At 43.4% G+C, this 17,130-nt stretch overlaps 1 protein-coding gene across 2 annotated transcripts; it reads left to right on the top strand.

Moving 5' to 3' along the window:
* Positions 1–975: 975 nt before the first annotated feature.
* PARK7 (Parkinsonism associated deglycase) lies at positions 976–9,335 on the top strand. Of its 2 annotated transcripts, XM_064525327.1 has the most exons (8): positions 1,004–1,077; positions 1,594–1,665; positions 3,444–3,561; positions 4,557–4,658; positions 5,321–5,380; positions 6,208–6,277; positions 7,812–7,898; positions 8,866–9,335. In XM_064525327.1, the coding sequence occupies exons 3-8, from the start codon at positions 3,472–3,474 to the stop codon at positions 9,024–9,026; spliced, it is 570 nt and encodes a 189-aa protein (XP_064381397.1). In that variant the 5' UTR covers positions 1,004–1,077; positions 1,594–1,665; positions 3,444–3,471; the 3' UTR covers positions 9,027–9,335. The 2 variants fall into 2 exon arrangements, with proteins under 2 accessions (XP_064381396.1, XP_064381397.1); XM_064525326.1 differs by lacking the exon at positions 1,594–1,665 and having other exon boundaries at positions 976–1,077.
* The last annotated feature ends 7,795 nt before the right edge of the window (positions 9,336–17,130 follow it).

The following is a 17,130-nucleotide window of genomic DNA, read 5'->3' as shown; positions in this document are numbered from 1 at the left end:
GCTTTCTGCAGTCAGCTGGACGTGAAAGCTGCAGAAATAAATAGAAGGGAAAACAGTGAGAAAAGAGTTTTCTAGAATATGTGATAACTTACAAGCAAGCATCCACTTTAACTCCCATACAGATAGATTTGCAGCAACTACAAGAACCGGTCTAGTGGAAGTCTTGGCTGAAGTTCAGTGCGCTCAGTAAACACGAGCTCTCCACATCGTCTCAGGCAAGGCAGCAGAAGCCTTTGTGCAGGCTAGGAAAGCGTCTGCCGCATCTCGTGTTTGTTCCCTGAAAGCTGCTCTCCTTTTGTGACGCAGACATGTGTTTCTCTGCCAGAGCTCTAGCAAGTCCGTTAGCTGGGAACCAGACCCTCGGAGGAATGGCCAGCACCTGCAAGTAGCTGTTTTTCAGAACAGGGCTCTCTGCGGTCTTGGAAGGGTTCTCTTAACAGCTCTTTCTCTCTTCCCAAACACTGAAATTTCTCCTTAAGAAAACTAGGAAAAAACTGTGGCCCAGAGCAGTGGGCACTTTCAGTGGACCATGTAACTTGGGAAACTGGGATGCCAGTTAAGAGTTTTAGATGGAATTTGGAGGAGGATAATGAATTAGTTTAGCACTTTTTGACGGGGAGCACCTTTTAAGTGTGGGGGCTGCCTGAGAAAAAGCACAAGAAGCTTTTTTCAAGGAAGGTAGGAAAGAAGTAGGTTAAGCTGGATGGCTTGAGGCGAGAGCTGACGCCTTGCTGCAGAAGTCTTTGAAGCGGAGGGGTGCCGCTCGTGGCCGTGACCGCGCGTGGGTCCCGCCGCCAGAGCGGAGCGTCGGCTCGGGGAGCGCGCTGCAAAGCCGCGGTCTGAGCGAACGCGGGGGGAAGCCTGGCACATGGGAAGGGCCCGCGGAGCAGCGTCAGAGCTCGGCGGGCGCTAGGCCGGGTGGCGGGCAGGGGAGGGGGGCGCGGCCGGGCCGGGCGGGCGAGCGAGCGCGGCTCTGGCGGGGAGGCGGCGGCGCCCGCGCGGCGGCTGCGCGGCCCGGGGGGCGGGGCCACGCGGGGGGAGGGCACGCGCGCGCCGCCCGCCCGCCCGTCGGCTGAGGTGAGTCGCGGCGCGGCCCGCTGGGGCCGGTGCGGGCGGAGGAGCCTCGCGGCGCCGCCCGGGGCCCTCGGAGGGTGGCGGGCGCGGGGTGAGGAGCGGCCCGGGCCCGGCCGCCGCTCGCGGGGCCGCGAGGGGGGCGGAGGGGCCTGCCGGGAGCGCGCCAGCCGCGGGCAGCCCCGCAGGGGCTCCGGCCCGGGCCCGAGCGCCGCGGCGGCGGCGGGCGGGCGGGCGGGCGGGCGGGGAAGGCCCCTCGCTCGCCTTTCGGGGCCCAGCTCTCCTGATGCCTGTCCTGACGGGCGCGATGGCAGATCCTGCAGCCTAGCCGTGAGCTGGCTGTTTGCGGCCTCCTGAAATCTGACCTGCGCATTTGCGCTGCGTCAGATGGTGCCGGGTCTTAAAATAAATGCGTGAATGTGTAGAGACACGGGCGTTTCTCTAGGCTGGCTGAGCTGATAATCAGCAAAAGCTCTCCTGTTTCTGGTGCCTGAGCACTGAAGCGTGTGATTTTTTTTTCAGCCAGCCTTTCTAGAGTTTCTGCTTCTGCCCTCTGCCAGAAGTCACCACGCTGGGAAATGCACACTTACCTGTGTAAGGAAATACGTTTAGCTTAAAGGTTTGGGGCAGCCTGTGCACATGCCAGCACTGAGAAGCAAATGGAAGACTTACTAAGCCATGTGTAGATAGCTTGTTAAATGAAGTGGCTGGTATGTCTGTGTAACTTGACTTTGCCTTGCTGGAGAACTTAGTCTTACTCTGGTAGCAGCTCTAGCATGGCAGGTATTTACATATGCACCCACATAAAGAAGAGTACTAATACTGAAGAATCTGTGGAATATATGATGATAAATGTCTACAGATAGTAGGGAGAGAGTGCGTCTTGCTATGTCAGGGGAAATAGAATCTTCAGGATCAGATGCCCATTCGCATCTAAAGAACTAACAGCTTGAAAGAGAGGAGTACAAAGCTACCTATCTACAGCGTTTATCTGCATTAAGAAGCAAGCGCAGTATTTCAGCTTTGCGGCTCTTCAGGCTGTCTACTGCTAGGTAGTCAAGTCTGTATGAAAATTAATTCTGCAGATTCAAATATATGCCTTCCAGAAGAGCAGCTCTTAAGTATCTCCAGGCTCTACTGAAGTCATTGCTAATGTCTGTGGTTTGAGTGTACTCAGCTCAGTCATCCTTGTGTTTGGCAGTACAGAAAACTGCACTAAAAGTAGGGTTTGATTTACAGGATTAGTCTGTTTAGGCCAGTTCTGTATGCAGCAGGACCTTTTGCTGTATATTACTGCATTCCAGAAACAGCCTCTTTCTTAATGGGACTAAGAGTAGGGAGCAAAGGTGAAAATACATGAATTTGAGGCAAGCTAGGGGGATGGATTTCTTTGGTCTAGGCAACTAAACGTGGATCTTGTTTTATGAAGAGCCCCCAGGTACTATGTGCATTTCTGGGTGGAAGTTCCCTCTATAGGGAAAAATCCCTGTCTCACAGAATGGACGAACTGTGAAACGCCTTCTCTCACACCACAGATGCTTTCACAGGCTTCTCTCAGACTAGCATGAGTTAATGTGTATCTTATGTGATGTAATTAAAGTTAATTTAATTTAACCTTCAAATGGAAACTTGGCCATAAACCTCAATGTGAATTTAGGCACTAAAAAAAAATTCTTAAGCCTAGTTTGTTCCATTTGCTCAATTCTGCGGCCTGCTCCCCCATCACACATGTGCATACGCTTTTCTCCCCCACAAAACTGTGAAATACCCAGAAAATCTATTGCTCAGATTTGCAGAGGCACTGGTCGAGTCATTATAAGTCACAGGAAACTCTTCATGAAGCGTGCTGTGCGGAAACTAAATACCAGACGTGAGGTCAAAGCTCACATAAACCCTTTTAATAAACCCTGACCCTGGGTAGGAGTGAGTAGTCTGGGTGTGAGCGAGGGTGTGCAAACTGAAAACAACCCTGCCACCCACCCTGAACCCTTCTCTCTGGCAGACTCAAGTCGTGTAAAGTCTTGATTAGGTCGGGCTGTTTCCTCTTCTGATGCTGACATGCTCTGCCTCTCACTGGACAACCTTTTTAATCCCTTAATTCACAATGTATCCTTTGTAAAAAGTTCTTTAGGTAGGATTGTTATGAATCTTCATTAAAGCTAGTGAACTTATTTTGAGATGGTATTGGTGAAAGATAATGCAAAAATGTCAACTTCTTACTGTTAAACTTCACTGTTAAGAAGGATTTGTACTAGGGGATTTGCCCTCTAACCACATCTCTGTCTCTTTCTCTCTCTCTCTCTCTCTCTCTCTCTCTCTCTCATTCTCCACCTCCTCTCAACTCCTTCCTTCACAAACCTCTCGCCTGATAGGAGCCCTTTGCACAGTGTACTGTAAGACATGGCCTCGAAAAGAGCATTGGTGATTCTGGCAAAAGGAGCAGAGGAAATGGAAACTGTTATCCCCACTGATGTTATGAGAAGAGCTGGAGTGAGTATGCAGGCAATGAAAAGTCTTTTAATGAACGTTTGTTCAAGTGAATATCTTTGCCTCAAAATTGTGTTTGTTGGGAGTTCAAGGCCTAGTCTGTTGTTTGGGATGAAAATTCATCTGTGCCCACTTAGTGGTTAGCAAATATTTGTGCTGTACCCCAAATAAGCATGCATTACCAGACAACATTTATGCAAAAGATAAACATTTGAAGTATGAGGCTGGTGGAAACTAGAGCAGATGTTTCAAGTAAATCTTACTCTGTCAGAAAACACAACAACTCCCATGCATAGCACCAGAAAGTGCTTTTCTGTAGGGGTCTGAACAGCTCTGTACTCATCAGGTGCATGACCTTACCTGTCTCTCCCAGAGCTACTCTTAAAATTCTTTTCTCAAGTTGAATTCTGTCCAGTGGCATTCCTCATGCTGAAAATGAACACCAACTTCCCACATACAGAAATCACCAAAATAAAAATTACCTTCTCCTTCCACCTTTGTCATTCCATTAATGTCCTCCTTCCTTTTCTGGGTGCCATGAGTGGCACAAGCTTATCTGCTTATTTAGCGAAGGTGTGCTATGCTACACACATCTGTGATATTACAGCCAGGTATCTGAAAATACAGAGAGAGAGAATTTAACATGCTATAATTGTGTTTGAGAATGGCTTGAACCTGAAAAGAGACTTCAGTCCATTATCGGATCTACTTAGTCTGGGTTGTGCTGTGTTGTTTTGTTTTGTTTGATTTGGTTTAAAACCTGTGGGATCAGATATTCTTTAAATGTACTGTTTGAAAAGTTGAACTGTTAGGGGTATTTGTCAATCTCCAGGTGAATATTACTGCCACCTGGGGAAACTTAAGTGTTGTTCTGTTTTTGACAGCTTTCGGTATTGCTCAGCTTGTTCTGTGGGCTACTTTAGAGCTAATATCTAAGAAAAATCCCCTAAATTAGTGTATTTTCATGAATCGTAATGATGTATGTATTCTTCTCTTAGATCAAGGTGACTGTTGCAGGCCTAACAGGAAAAGAACCAGTGCAGTGCAGTCGAGATGTCTTCATTTGTCCTGATGCCAGTCTAGAAGATGCCAGAAAAGAGGTTGGTCATGCTGATCTGTTATAATGACCGATGTAGCCTTTCTCACAGTTTAAGAAGTGAATTTGGAAAGTTTCTACATTACCTTTAGAAATACGTTGCACGCTGGCTTTACGCAGCAGTAAGTCTCAGAACTGCAAATCCTGCAATTCTCTCCGCTAGTGTAGTCCTGCTTCTCTGTGCTGGGATCAGACAGATCTCTGAATCCTGAACAGGTGTGTGTTTTGACAAAGCATCAAACTTAGAGCTTTATTTTGCATGTTAGTCAGATGGCTCAACAAAGTACCTTGATTTGGAGCAACAGAAAATATCTGATGGAAAGCTAAATACAGTTAGAGCTCTACAGTAAGCTTGGAGCAAAAACACTTGTCCTCTCAGTGCAGAACTACCATTTGCCTGATGAAGCTCTTAACTTCATCAGGCTTAAAACTTGGTTCTGAGACAGCCTGTATCAACAATAGACTCTTCCTGTTATGGGAGACAGTATTTTATTCCATTTAATGGAACAGATTCTTTGCTCTTAAAGTCAGTGCCTTTCAGTGGAAGAAAAGATAGATCCCTTTGCTTCTCACCTGGCTCAGCTTTAATGGCCTCAAAACAATGCAATGACTATACCAGCCTCTGTTCTACGGAACTGTGCTGAGTTTTATCTTCTGTTTGTTCAGGGGCCTTATGATGTCGTGGTCTTGCCTGGAGGTAACCTTGGAGCTCAGAACTTGTCAGAGGTAAAATTCTGGTATCTTAAAGATTCAAAGATATCCTCATGGGTAGTGGGTGGTCTGCACTTGCTTAGTAATCCTGCAAATTCAGCTCAACATCTGAAAATTCTCTTTGAATGAATCAGTAAGAGGTAACTAATTGTTTATTTTCTTAAGCCTATTGTGTGTGTGTATAATTGGGACAACAGGGTAAATTCTTGGACTTTGATCACCTAGTCAAGCAGAGTAAAAAAGGAAGGATGCTCTGTATTGTGGGAAAGTCTCTGTTCATAATTATACAAATATACAACTATTGCAAATGAATACTTAATTCCATGAAGCATAAAACAGGCTGAACCCACAGGATTTTGTGTTGCTTTGCTCAAGAATTCTGTCTCTGGCGGAAGCTGTTTTATAGGTGGTATAGACACTTTGTTGGAGGTAGGCAGACAAACAAGTTGCTGTATCAGACAGGATTTAGATTGTATCACATAGTTTTTAAGGCCTGGAATAGGAGACAAACATCCCATCTAAATCTTTTTAAGAATCCTAGAGACTGTCTGGACTAATCTCATGAATACTCTTTCCTCTTTGTCTCGTGTGAAGTTCTCAAACAAGTACTTCCTATGGCCATAGATTAACCGTCTTTTATGCAGGGCAAGTATTTCCTTTTATTGGTTTCAGATTTTCACCTTCTTAGTGTTTTCATTGCTCTCTGTTCTGAGACAGGATGGGGAGTCGTTGGTTAGTTTTCTCTGTAAAACCTTTTTATGAATTTACAGTGGAAAACATTTCAACTGTGCTTCAAATAATCAACCCAAAACAATGACTTGTGATATGGCTTCTTTTTACAGTCTACTGCTGTGAAAGACATTTTGAAGGACCAGGAAAGCAGGAAAGGCCTGATTGCTGCCATATGTGCAGGTGGGTTAATAAGACATCTTGCTTTGTAAAGTACTTGGATGTTTTGAAGGGACGTGCAGACAGTTGTCCTGTCTTAGAAATCTATGTCCCTGTAATTTAGTAACAGGAAAGTATACTGTATACGTACCCTTCAGCATTCGAATATTGTGTAAATCTAATAGGAGAAGATCTGTAAAATATTGTGATACTTATCCTGCAAATCCTGTTTGATACCCAGTTCTTTCCAATTATAAGGTGTTGTATTAGTGGCTTAAAAATACAAAGTGAAATATAATGTACTAGGACGTTTTATAAAATACCTGTTCATCCCGGTGATCTTTCACCAGGACACAGTGCTGGCAGAACATCGTTGCTGATAGAAAATGGCGTGGCCCTCAAGCGTTGTTTGTAAAAAAGCAAGACGAACAGTTGCGAGTGTTCTCAGCTGAACTGCAAGATTGGCCTAGGTGTATGTAGCTGAGTGTGAGGAGTGGCAATGACTGCGTAAAAGAAACTGTCTAATAGAATGTATTCATGTATTTTCACTTTTGTTTTCTGATACATCACTGGGGTTTGAGAGGTGTAGAAGGGTAGGCCTTGATCTTCCTTGCTTTCATCATTAGGTGAAACGCGTACAAAGTTGTGAACATTCTTGAACTTGACAGTGGTAACTCTCTACTTCTTTTCCTGTTTCTGTTGCAGAATAATTGTAAATTCCGTTGCCTAATAAAGGCCTTTGCTTGTAATCAGGACAGTTCATTTAGATAAAACACTTCCCAGAGCAGATTCTAGCTAAACACCAAGACGGTTATTTCCTAGAATACATTTGAAATGAGTCAAATGTGCAAAAATGAAACTCACATCAGGCAAATCCTACCTTCAGTTTCTTTTGGAATTCCCGTAAGGATTTTCTGTCAGATGACATTATACTTCTTTACACAAAATCCTTCCTCAATTCAGGCCAAGGAGGAAGTATCGGAAGAGAAGGAAAGGTGAGAAAAGAAAATAAGAAAGAGAAGAGAAAGCCAAAAACTTAGCAGTTAGCCCATCATCTGTCCAAAATACTGCTTGGCACATGACTCCAACATGTAAAGGCTTTTTCTAATGAAATCCTTATGCAAATTCTCTAAAACCAAGACTTAACAATGTAGTAAAATATTTGTACCTAATTAGTGTTCAGATTGAAATGCAAGCTTTTCCTTATTTACTTTCAAGTAGCTTTAAATAAAATATATCGTTTGGAAGAGAAATGACCATTGTACTTGCCTTCATAAGACAGTACACTTATTGGTCGGATAGCTGCCTAAACTTTCTCTGTTCTTCTTAAGTTTTTCTGAACAGGGTGTCTTATGCAATAAAATGGGAGAGATGAGAAAGCTATGTTCCTTGTGAGGCTTCTTTTTTTCAGAGAGAGGGCCAGGATCAGTTTTGTAAAAAGCAGTCTGTCTGCAGTGAGCTTTGGGCCCTTGAGGGCCTTGTGCCTGGATGTGTGTTCATAAAAGTGTTTGTATACAGCAGAAGACAGTTCCTCACTGGCGAAACTTTGTCCTTACAGGTCCTACGGCCCTTCTGGCACATGGGATAGGTTTTGGAAGCAAAGTCACAACACATCCTTTGGCCAAAGATAAAATGATGAATGGAGGTATGTAATGATGTTCATAATTTTCTCTTTAAACTCTTGTCAGAAATTACTTTAGCTGCACCCTTTGTTTAAAGAAAGGATAATAACTTTGTACCTTGTTTGGCATCATTGAGTTTCAGTAATGCTTTCCTGAATATAATGAAATTTCAACTGGATGTGCTAAGACTGTATTTTTAAGTCAATACAGGGCTGTATAAGCATTCCCATCCTCAGGGAAACTACACTTCTGCTATCATGCTAGAAACATTTTTTTTCCCCAAGTCCTCTTGAGACTGAGCTGTCTCTTGCCCTTTTGGTTCATTGCCTCAATGGCCCCAACAGCAAGCCCAGGCAGTATGTTTTTTCTCTCCCACGAGTAGTGCTTTGGTGCTGTGAGCAGCTAGTGGGCCACATTTCTTTCTCATATGTAAAGACAGTGCTGGTGAAGCACTGTAAAGGAATCATTTTGTGAACATTAACAAGTCTGAAAGGTGAGCAGGAGATGGCAGGGTCTCTTGTTTCTTCTGAGTGCATTTGGGAAAAAGAAAGTTGTAAACAGATGCACAAAAGCAGTCAGACCTCCAGAAGTAACTTTGTGGGAACTGGCAGGCACAGTGAGTGTTTCTTGATGAGTTTCTACAATCAGAGGTGTGCTCACACACCGTGTGAATAAGCCGCTGGAGCTCCATGCGGGGCCTTCTCCCCCCGCCCAGGACTACCGCAGGCAGTGACAAGCTGCTCACTCAGCTCCTGCAGTGCTGGGGATGTGCGTGGAGGGGAAATGGAGCCACAGGTGGGCTGCCTGCACGTGGCAGCTGAAGCCCCTCCAGCAGCGTGTGATGCCGTTGGCTAGGGCTGCTGCTCCTCAGCCGCTGTAGCCTGCAGGCAGCACGTGAGTCGTGCCCTGCAGCTGGACTCTGCCCTGTGGTGGTGGCTGCAGGCACCGTGCTTGTAGACTGACCCTCTTTCTGTTGTGTCCCCCTGCAAGCACACTATCGCTACTCCGAGAGCCGTGTGGAGAAAGATGGGAACATCCTCACCAGCCGCGGCCCTGGTACCAGCTTTGAGTTTGGGTTGGCCATTGTTGAAACACTGATGGGGAAGGAGGTGGCCGAACAGGTGAAGGCACCCCTAATACTGAAAGAGTGAAATCCTGGTCAAGGACAGGGAGTAGAACAATTTCAGATGGAGAGTCCTGACCTTCCTAGAATAACTGAAAGATGCACCATCATAAATACAGTCTAATTGTGGGTGAATTTTGCAGCTGTACTCTCTTAAACTGTACTCTCCTATACCTTACAAACCGGCGGTCTTTATTCCTGGGAAAAAAATCCTGTTAGCAAACATCTTCAGCACTAAAAAGCAGCCAGCATCTGATAATCTTAGTTAGCTCTTGGATGGCATTTAAAAATTGTATGGACAAATGTTTGCTGATTAAATAAAAATGAAGCATCCCTGCCTGTGTGTTGTTTCTTTGTGTGTTTTCTCCCAACCCAGAGCTATGAAACCTTTTTACCACTGTGGCTAGTGATGTACTATTCAAAACAACTTACATCCAGAATCTCGCACAGTTCTTTTGAAGTATGAGGTGAAATTGATTATTAAGTTGTAATTTAGAATTTGTTAAAAACAGTGTTTACTTTCCTTTATACAAATAAGGCCGTTACCTAATACAAATTCTAAGACAGCATGGGACTAAATTAAAAGTGGGAATATTACTACCTTTTCAAGAACCATAGAGTTCTCACAGCCAGCAGGTTACCCATGATACTGTTTGAATTTTTCTTCTAAATTAAGTGATTGCAGATTCATTGAGATACTTAGGCAACTAGTCATCAGCATAAAGCAGGAAATTTGGACTTAGTAGCTTGCCACCAGTAGCAATGGTTATTTGTGGTTACTACGAATCTGAACTTGCTACGGGCCTGGCTGTGAGTATCTGCCTTATCTCAGCTTAGAGGGTTTGCTAGGTAGTTTTGGAGGAACTAGTGGAGCTACATCTCCATGAGAACTTGGGATCAGTTCTCATCTTTGCTACCTTACTTTTTACCAAAGAGTTGTGCTCGGCTGTTGTCTGACTCTGTCAGCAGCCACACTTACAAGATGGCACCTGAGTGGACTGACGTTTCCACAGCATCTGGAGACTTAGTTCTGTACATGTCTCAAGTGCACAGCTGGAACTCTGAAAAATGGCTGCACAGGTACCTTTACCATTGCTCGTTGTAGTGGAAAGCAAGATGATTCTCAGTTGCCGCATTTCAGTAATGGTAGATGCTTTGGCAAATTTAGAATTAAGAAATGTCTCTACAGTGTTAATACCCACTGGGGGAACTGCTTTAGCTGTACGGTCTGCCTCTAATTTGTTTAGGAAATCTTTCATAAGTTTCTCTAGCTTTGAAATTGCTCAAGGTATGCAAAAAGTTGTAATCTATGTAAAATTGGACATGTTTGTTCATCAAATCTGCAAGTCTAACTGGTACTGCTATGTAAAGGAAATGGCGGAGAGATTCTTTGTCCTAGAATCTGGAATAATCACTTGGTCTCTAAATGGGCATGATTCAGAGTACAGGAAAAGCTGTGCCTTCCTGGGCTGTGGGACTACTTTATAGCATTAGGGGGAAAACATTTCCATACTTGCATTATAGTTATACTTCCAGAAATATTTTAATACAAGACATCTACAAAGAGGCCAGGAGTTTGATTATACTTTGAAAAAAAATTATTCCAAGGCTAAGAGAGTTCAGTTTACAAAAATAAGGTTTTCATTGTGTACATTTGTGCTTTTCCATTCATATTAAAGTAATAATAGGAAAAATAGTCAAATGAGCCTAGATCCCAGTAGTGTATCTGTATAGCTTGCAGATTCTGTCATTGTGTTCAACAAAAGGACTTAGTTAACAAAATGCAAGAATGCTACTTCCTTCACTGGTTTCTTCATCAGGTGGACCCTTTTCTTAGTCTTTTATGTTGCTAATAGCCAGCAAACTTGAATTTACATGGCTTCTCTGTTTCCAACCAAGGTGTTACTAACTCAGTCTTTCAGACATAAGTTAGAGAAGGTGTATGAATTAGTCACATTAGGCTAATTTTCTTATTACAGGAAGTTTTAAGAAGGAAATTTGCTGATGTCAAAACAGCAATTGCCTTCCAAGTTCTGAAAGGCTTCTTTCTTCCCTCCTTATCCAGTTCATATAGAGATTCCCTGGATGTTACATAGCTCTTTTCCTGTAGTCCCCCTATATCTGCTGCTGAAAGATGAGATGAAGAGCATTCTGCTTAGGATGTTTTGTGACCATGGAAAATTTCATGTTGCTTCACTACCGACAAGCTTTAGTTTTAGAGCTTACAGTAATCAGGTATTTACTGCCACAGAACTTGTCCTAAAATGATAAGGATGCATCCACTCCTCTCTAGCATCTAGTATTTTGTTACCTGGCAGTTGGAGCATTTGGGGAGAAGGTGGTCAGTTAGCAGCTGTTATATGTCTGGTATCTCTCAAGGGTGGTGGACTTTTTGTCACGGTTGCTCCTGGTTGTTGTGTAGGCTTGAATGCATATTTGAAAGTGAATGCTTTTTATTGTATTGAGAGTTTAAAAATATTACATAATTTAGTAACAGGCGTGTACACTAGATGGCATAGATGCTAGTTTGAGCAGTGGACATTTGCAGTGCTGAAAAATATCTTCCATCAGAGGTTATATAAATAAATGAAGGAGCTCTGAGTGAGAATAAACAAAAACATGCGGAGTGTGAGGAGTCCAGCTTTGCTGCAGTTCCTTGGCGAGTTCCTTTCCAGAAAGGCAAAAGGCTTTACAGGCCCTGCATAGTACTGTAATGTAAGCTCGCACAAATCCTAACCCAGGAATATGTCCCTCTGAGCAACAGAGAGAGGCATGACTTTTAAAATAGGTGGAGACAAACACCACCATAATGTATGCAAAGCAACCTGCACACCAGTGCTGACATCTGTAAAAGTATACAAGCCAGTATGCTTCATCCAGTAATTACAGGCCTTAGGCAGCTTGCTAGCCATTTTGAATATGCATACTATGTGGAAGGACCTAACTACAAGACCTGAAACACGCAGTGAAACTCATAGCAAAGAATTGTTACTTAGTCAGATTATCTTGTTTGATCTTTCAACAAAAAGAGGCATTGCGATGCAGGAAGCTAGCAGTGATCCCGAAATGATGTAAGAGAGTTTTCTTGCAGGAGTCTTGATGAGACAGGTGACTGTTAGTTGTAAAGATCAGCATGTAGCAGAGAAGAAAGAAGGTGCCAGCCATGAAATTAATCACAAGAGCTGTATCCATTCCGTCATTCATGTTGACATATTGTACCTCCAGATAAAAGGATGCGTTGCTGTTACATTGGCGACTGCATTTTACTAGAACATGGGATGCAGTTTTTGAAGTCTGAAAAGTAAGCAACAAAACACTGAATGAGTGAATTAATTAAATGTTGCTGGAATTGTTAAGTAGTAATTAGTTAAATGTATTTAGAATGTGGTCTTGTGTGTGTTACAGCTGTGTGAAATGAAGTCTGGAAAGGAAAGAAAATATGTAAAGTGAGAGCTGAGCAGGTCCTAGCACAGACATGCTTACTTGCTGCTCCGAGCTGTCAGCTGAGTGGCTCACTCTGGTAATATTTCCTGGCTCTCAACTTTCCTGGAGATGCAGTAGTTCCTTCCAGCGTGATCACATGGCGGGAAGTCAAGAGGCTTCTGGGAAGGACAGCAAAAAGGGCCAGGCTCCCCCTGCCAGAGCAACGTATCTGGACTTCAGCCTCTTCCCTGCCAGGCTCTGAGAAGCATCTGAGGGAAGAGACTTAGGAGTAGGTTAGGTCGTATGAGCTCCTCTAGCAGATACAGCCTCAGACATGGGCAGGGCTCGTTCAGCAGTACACTTTCAGTGGGGACAGGCATGTCATGGCAGACCTTACCCTTCCAGAACTGCCAGACCTGCTGCACACAAATCCTCCATGTCTAAAAGTATCCACTTTTCTCATACGTGCACACAGAGCAAAGCCCTGTGCGTGCACAGTAGGCCCAGCCACACAGCCCAGAGGCACTGTGGGGCAAGGTCTTCCCTGCCCTTGGAGGCACTGCCTTGTGAGGCTGGAAAGATTGGAAACATTCTCCTAGATCATCCAGTGGCAAAGGAGATCCTGCATTGGAGGGTCTGGACTTTGTGAGGGAACTGAATCCAGGTCTCCTGTATCCTGAGAACTCTAACCAATGGATTAGTAGATAAAGGACTCGGCGGCATTATTGGTGCATCTTTTTCTGGATGCATTTTTGCATATAGGACTGACATAAATGACTGGCCCCAGAAGAGGGTTCAGAATTGTAAAACCCAGTCTCAGACACAGATGAGTCTCAGTGAGAGAAAGGGCATGAGACACAGCTGTCTCCTAAGATTGTCTTACTGACTAGTTCCCGCTGCTCCCCAGTCAGCAAACAGCTTTTTATTTATCCCATTTTTAGGGATGTAAATTGCCCCTTATATTGTATAGGTGCATTGCAGACTCTACTGGGTAGTGCAGCAAAATTAAGTACTGCAGTGCTCAGTGTTGTGCCCAGTATCTTTAGTGGATCTAGACCATTACTGCTTTCTACAAGGATGTTCTCTGTGCCAGAATCTGTCACTGGCTGAGGTACAGCTTTTGTACTTGGGCTTGTTGTTCTTTTGCTCAACTTCATTCAGCATCTTCTAATTATACCCTTTGTATGACCTTAAATAATTCTTCCCTCCTTAGGGTTTACTCCCCTTAGAGTCTTGCAGCTGCTCAGGTGCCATTTAACAATTTAATTCAAGGGCATTCCATTAATGATAGAGGGATAGAGAAGTAAAGTTGTGCAAGGATATTGTGCAACCGCTTGTATTCTCAAGGGTGGATTTATTTCTGGAGAGACTCGTGTAACAAGGGTGGCAGTGAAGCTTCCTCAGCTGCTGAAGCTTCCCAGGAAGACTAGGAATGTAATGGTTTTCAGAGCAACTCGTTCTGATTCCTAATACTAATGATAAGATTTTTGGAAAAGTATAAAAAGGAAAATTTCTGCAAGATAAGAAGTTTGCCCAGAACTCCAGTCTGTAAGTTAATGCAGTCATTTGATCAGACTTGTGAATGACCTGTGAGCTTTCAGCATATGAGGTAGAGCTGACATTAGAAGCAATGTTCAGCTCACCACTTTTGGTTCTGATGTGGCAGGCCTCATCATGACACAGACACCTACCAGGCAGTTGCTGTTTCTCAGGTGTCCCAGTTCACATCTTTTCATACAGTTCCAAGACAGGATCTGTAGAGAAGGCCTGGACAATTTAGGGAGGCCTCTCCACAAGTGCATTGTAAAACAGAAAGGGAGAATTTAGCCAAACTAAAAGAAAACAGCCATAGCGAAATAATCAGCCCTAAGAAATAGCAGTTAATGGGGGAGAGGGGGAAGAGAAAAACAAAAGTGTCTGTAGAGATAGCTAAAGATACACTTAAAATGAATCAGCTTTTATATCTTGTTTAGTACAGTATGAAGAAATAAATACAATTCATTCTTCACTTTAAAAAGTAAACTCACTGCTTTTTATAAAACCTTCCCTTTCAGGATTTTGAAATTGTTCTTTTCAGCAGGAGAATTGTTCTCTTCTAATACAGGTGTGATGCTGATGGTCTGGAAACTTTACAGCAAAATCTTTGAATATAATTCAGAAATGAAAGTTAAGACAGTGCAGGAGCATCTCTACTCCAGCTGTATAGAAGTTGCTAATATGAATACTCTGAGGTTATATTTTGCTGCTAAGTTCATAACCTCATGTTTAAACCTTGATCTGTTTTTAGACATCGTATTTATCCTGTCAGCCAAATTCTGCTGGCATCAATTGCTAGTTTTCCAGAATAGCAATTGCTTGTAGTCCTGAAGCCAGCAGTACTATTGTTCCAGTTCCATCCAGCAGCATGCTAGCCAAATGAAGCGTGTCTATACTCAAAGAAGTTGTTGTTCTCCAGGGAAAAGTTTCCCTCTTTCTATTTTTTTCAAGAAGCTAGAAAACCAAAAACACTCAATTTCCTCCTGAATCATCTGAAATATTAAAACACAAAACTGGGAAGAAAGTGAGGAGGAGATGGAAACAAGAACTTCTTTTAATAAGGGTGGGTACATAGAAAAAAACATTACAAGAAACTCTCAATAACATACAGATTAGATACAGTGACATCCTATTGGGTTCAGAGGTTCTCAGCATTTCAATCACTCCCCTCTGCACACAGAACAGGCTTCAACTTGAAAGGATGAAACACCTCTTGACAAACTTTAGCATTAAAGTTCAGAAGACTGTGGACTATGTGGATGACTGTATGTGCAGCAGAATAAAATGACATGCAAAAAAAAAAAAGGTGCAAAATCCTATGCAGCATAATTTGATAAACTAGATTCCTCACAGAACTGACTGCAGATGCTGTTTTACAGCTTTCCATGAAGCATTACTCTGTGGAGCTGCTGTTACATCTTTAAAAGCTACTCACCTTGCAGATGTATAAATAATTGTTTCATAGTTATACCAAGAACGGTGGCAGGCTTCTCTGGTGCACTGGCAACAACTCTGAGCTATAGCCAGAACTTGCCTGCGGTCCAAGTACATACTCAGTTCAGCAACAACTCTAAAGCCTGCAGCCCTTCTCTCATCATCAGTGGTTATGGCAGGATTTGCCTTGGGATTCTCAGTGTTCCTTGTAATCTTGCAGAGCTGCTGTTCTGAATCAAAGGAATGTCTTGAAACCAAACCCTGGAGGAAACATGCATTTTTTTGTAGATGCTTCTGCAATGAAAATGTTGTCAACTGTCTGCTGAACAGAGGAGAGCAGAGGATTTCTTCCACTATTAACTATATAGTTTGAAATTGATTATAGCCCCAGATAGCCACAGATCTTTATTTTTCAGCAGAGTATAAATTTAAAGTGTAATTTAGTCACTTAATCCTTGCAATATTACATCAGATTGAATTTTCCTTAGTTTTCCATTTTTATTTGATGTTCAAGACTTACTGGAAGGAGAAATAATTCCAGTTTAAAGCATCAATGAAGTTTCCCACTGATAGTTGCCCAAATCAATCCATCTTCTGTATTTCTGGGGTCAGCAATTAGTTACCAGGAATATCCGGAGCAAATTTTCAAGTTTCTGCCTAGAGTTTTTAGAAAGCGTCCTCATTACAGTTCGGTGCGTCTGGGACAGACTACCCTTTACTTCAGGGCACCCAAAGTACTGGCCTAAATTTGCTGCCCATTCCTAAAATGAAAATTTCCTTGGCTAGTGACTATCATGCCTTTGAACAGCTTTGAAACTATTATCTGCAAGGTTGTAGAGTGGTAGGGCCCTAAGTGTGCTGAGTGCCTTTCATGGCCCTAAACAGCCTCACCTGGGCCCCCTCAGCACCCTCCGCCCACAGACCTGGAGCTCCATTTAAGCTGGGGCCTGGGCCCAGCCCTGGCCCCTAGTAGGCCTGCTGTGCTGTTGAGTCTTCCTGGTTTGACTTCAGACCTGCCTCATCGCTTCAGAGTTGCTGGGTGATCACCAGACTGCTGGCTGAAGCCGTTATCTGCGTGGGACCCCCTGCGCTCTACTTGCCCAGGTACGGTGGGGCTGTGCCCCTTGTCGGTGAGGACGCTGGCCTGGCTTGCATTGCTGCTGCTTTCTGTTCCTGCTTTGTCTGTGCTTGCAGAGTGCCCTGCTGCAGTTGTTCCCTGCCAACAGTACTGCTGTGCTTGTGCTGTGAGAATACAGGATTTCATGTTGCGCAATGTGGAGTTATTTGTTGACCCTAAGTCTGGTAACAAGGGTGTTTTCTGCTCTGTAGTTCAGTCAGAAGGACTTCAATTCCTAATGACTGTTTATAGAGTATTTTTCTTCCAGAGCTTAGGAATTTCTGAATCGCTGTACCCCTAAGAGATGTGCTTCTGGTTTTATGTGTGTGTGTGTGTGTGTGGTTTTTTTTTTTTTTTCTCTGTTATGGCTTTTAAACTGCCTGTTCAGTTTCCCCATGCTGTTAAATCTCAATGAATTATTCTGAGAAACTGACCTCTAGGTAGCTCCAAAACCATTTTTAAAATTGCCCATGTTGCATTTAAGTGCTATTAACTGTAGGAGTTGCTTACTTTTGTACATCGAAACATTTCAAAGTTATAACAAGCTCTCAAGAAATCATTGCTCACTTCCTCATATATGCTCTGACTCCCACTTTCTGCTGTATTAGTTATATAAATTGGA

Source organism: Dromaius novaehollandiae, chromosome 24 (assembly GCF_036370855.1).
Source record: "Dromaius novaehollandiae isolate bDroNov1 chromosome 24, bDroNov1.hap1, whole genome shotgun sequence".
In the NCBI taxonomy this organism is placed as follows: domain Eukaryota; kingdom Metazoa; phylum Chordata; class Aves; order Casuariiformes; family Dromaiidae; genus Dromaius; species Dromaius novaehollandiae.
This window is presented reverse-complemented; position numbering and strand designations above follow the sequence as displayed.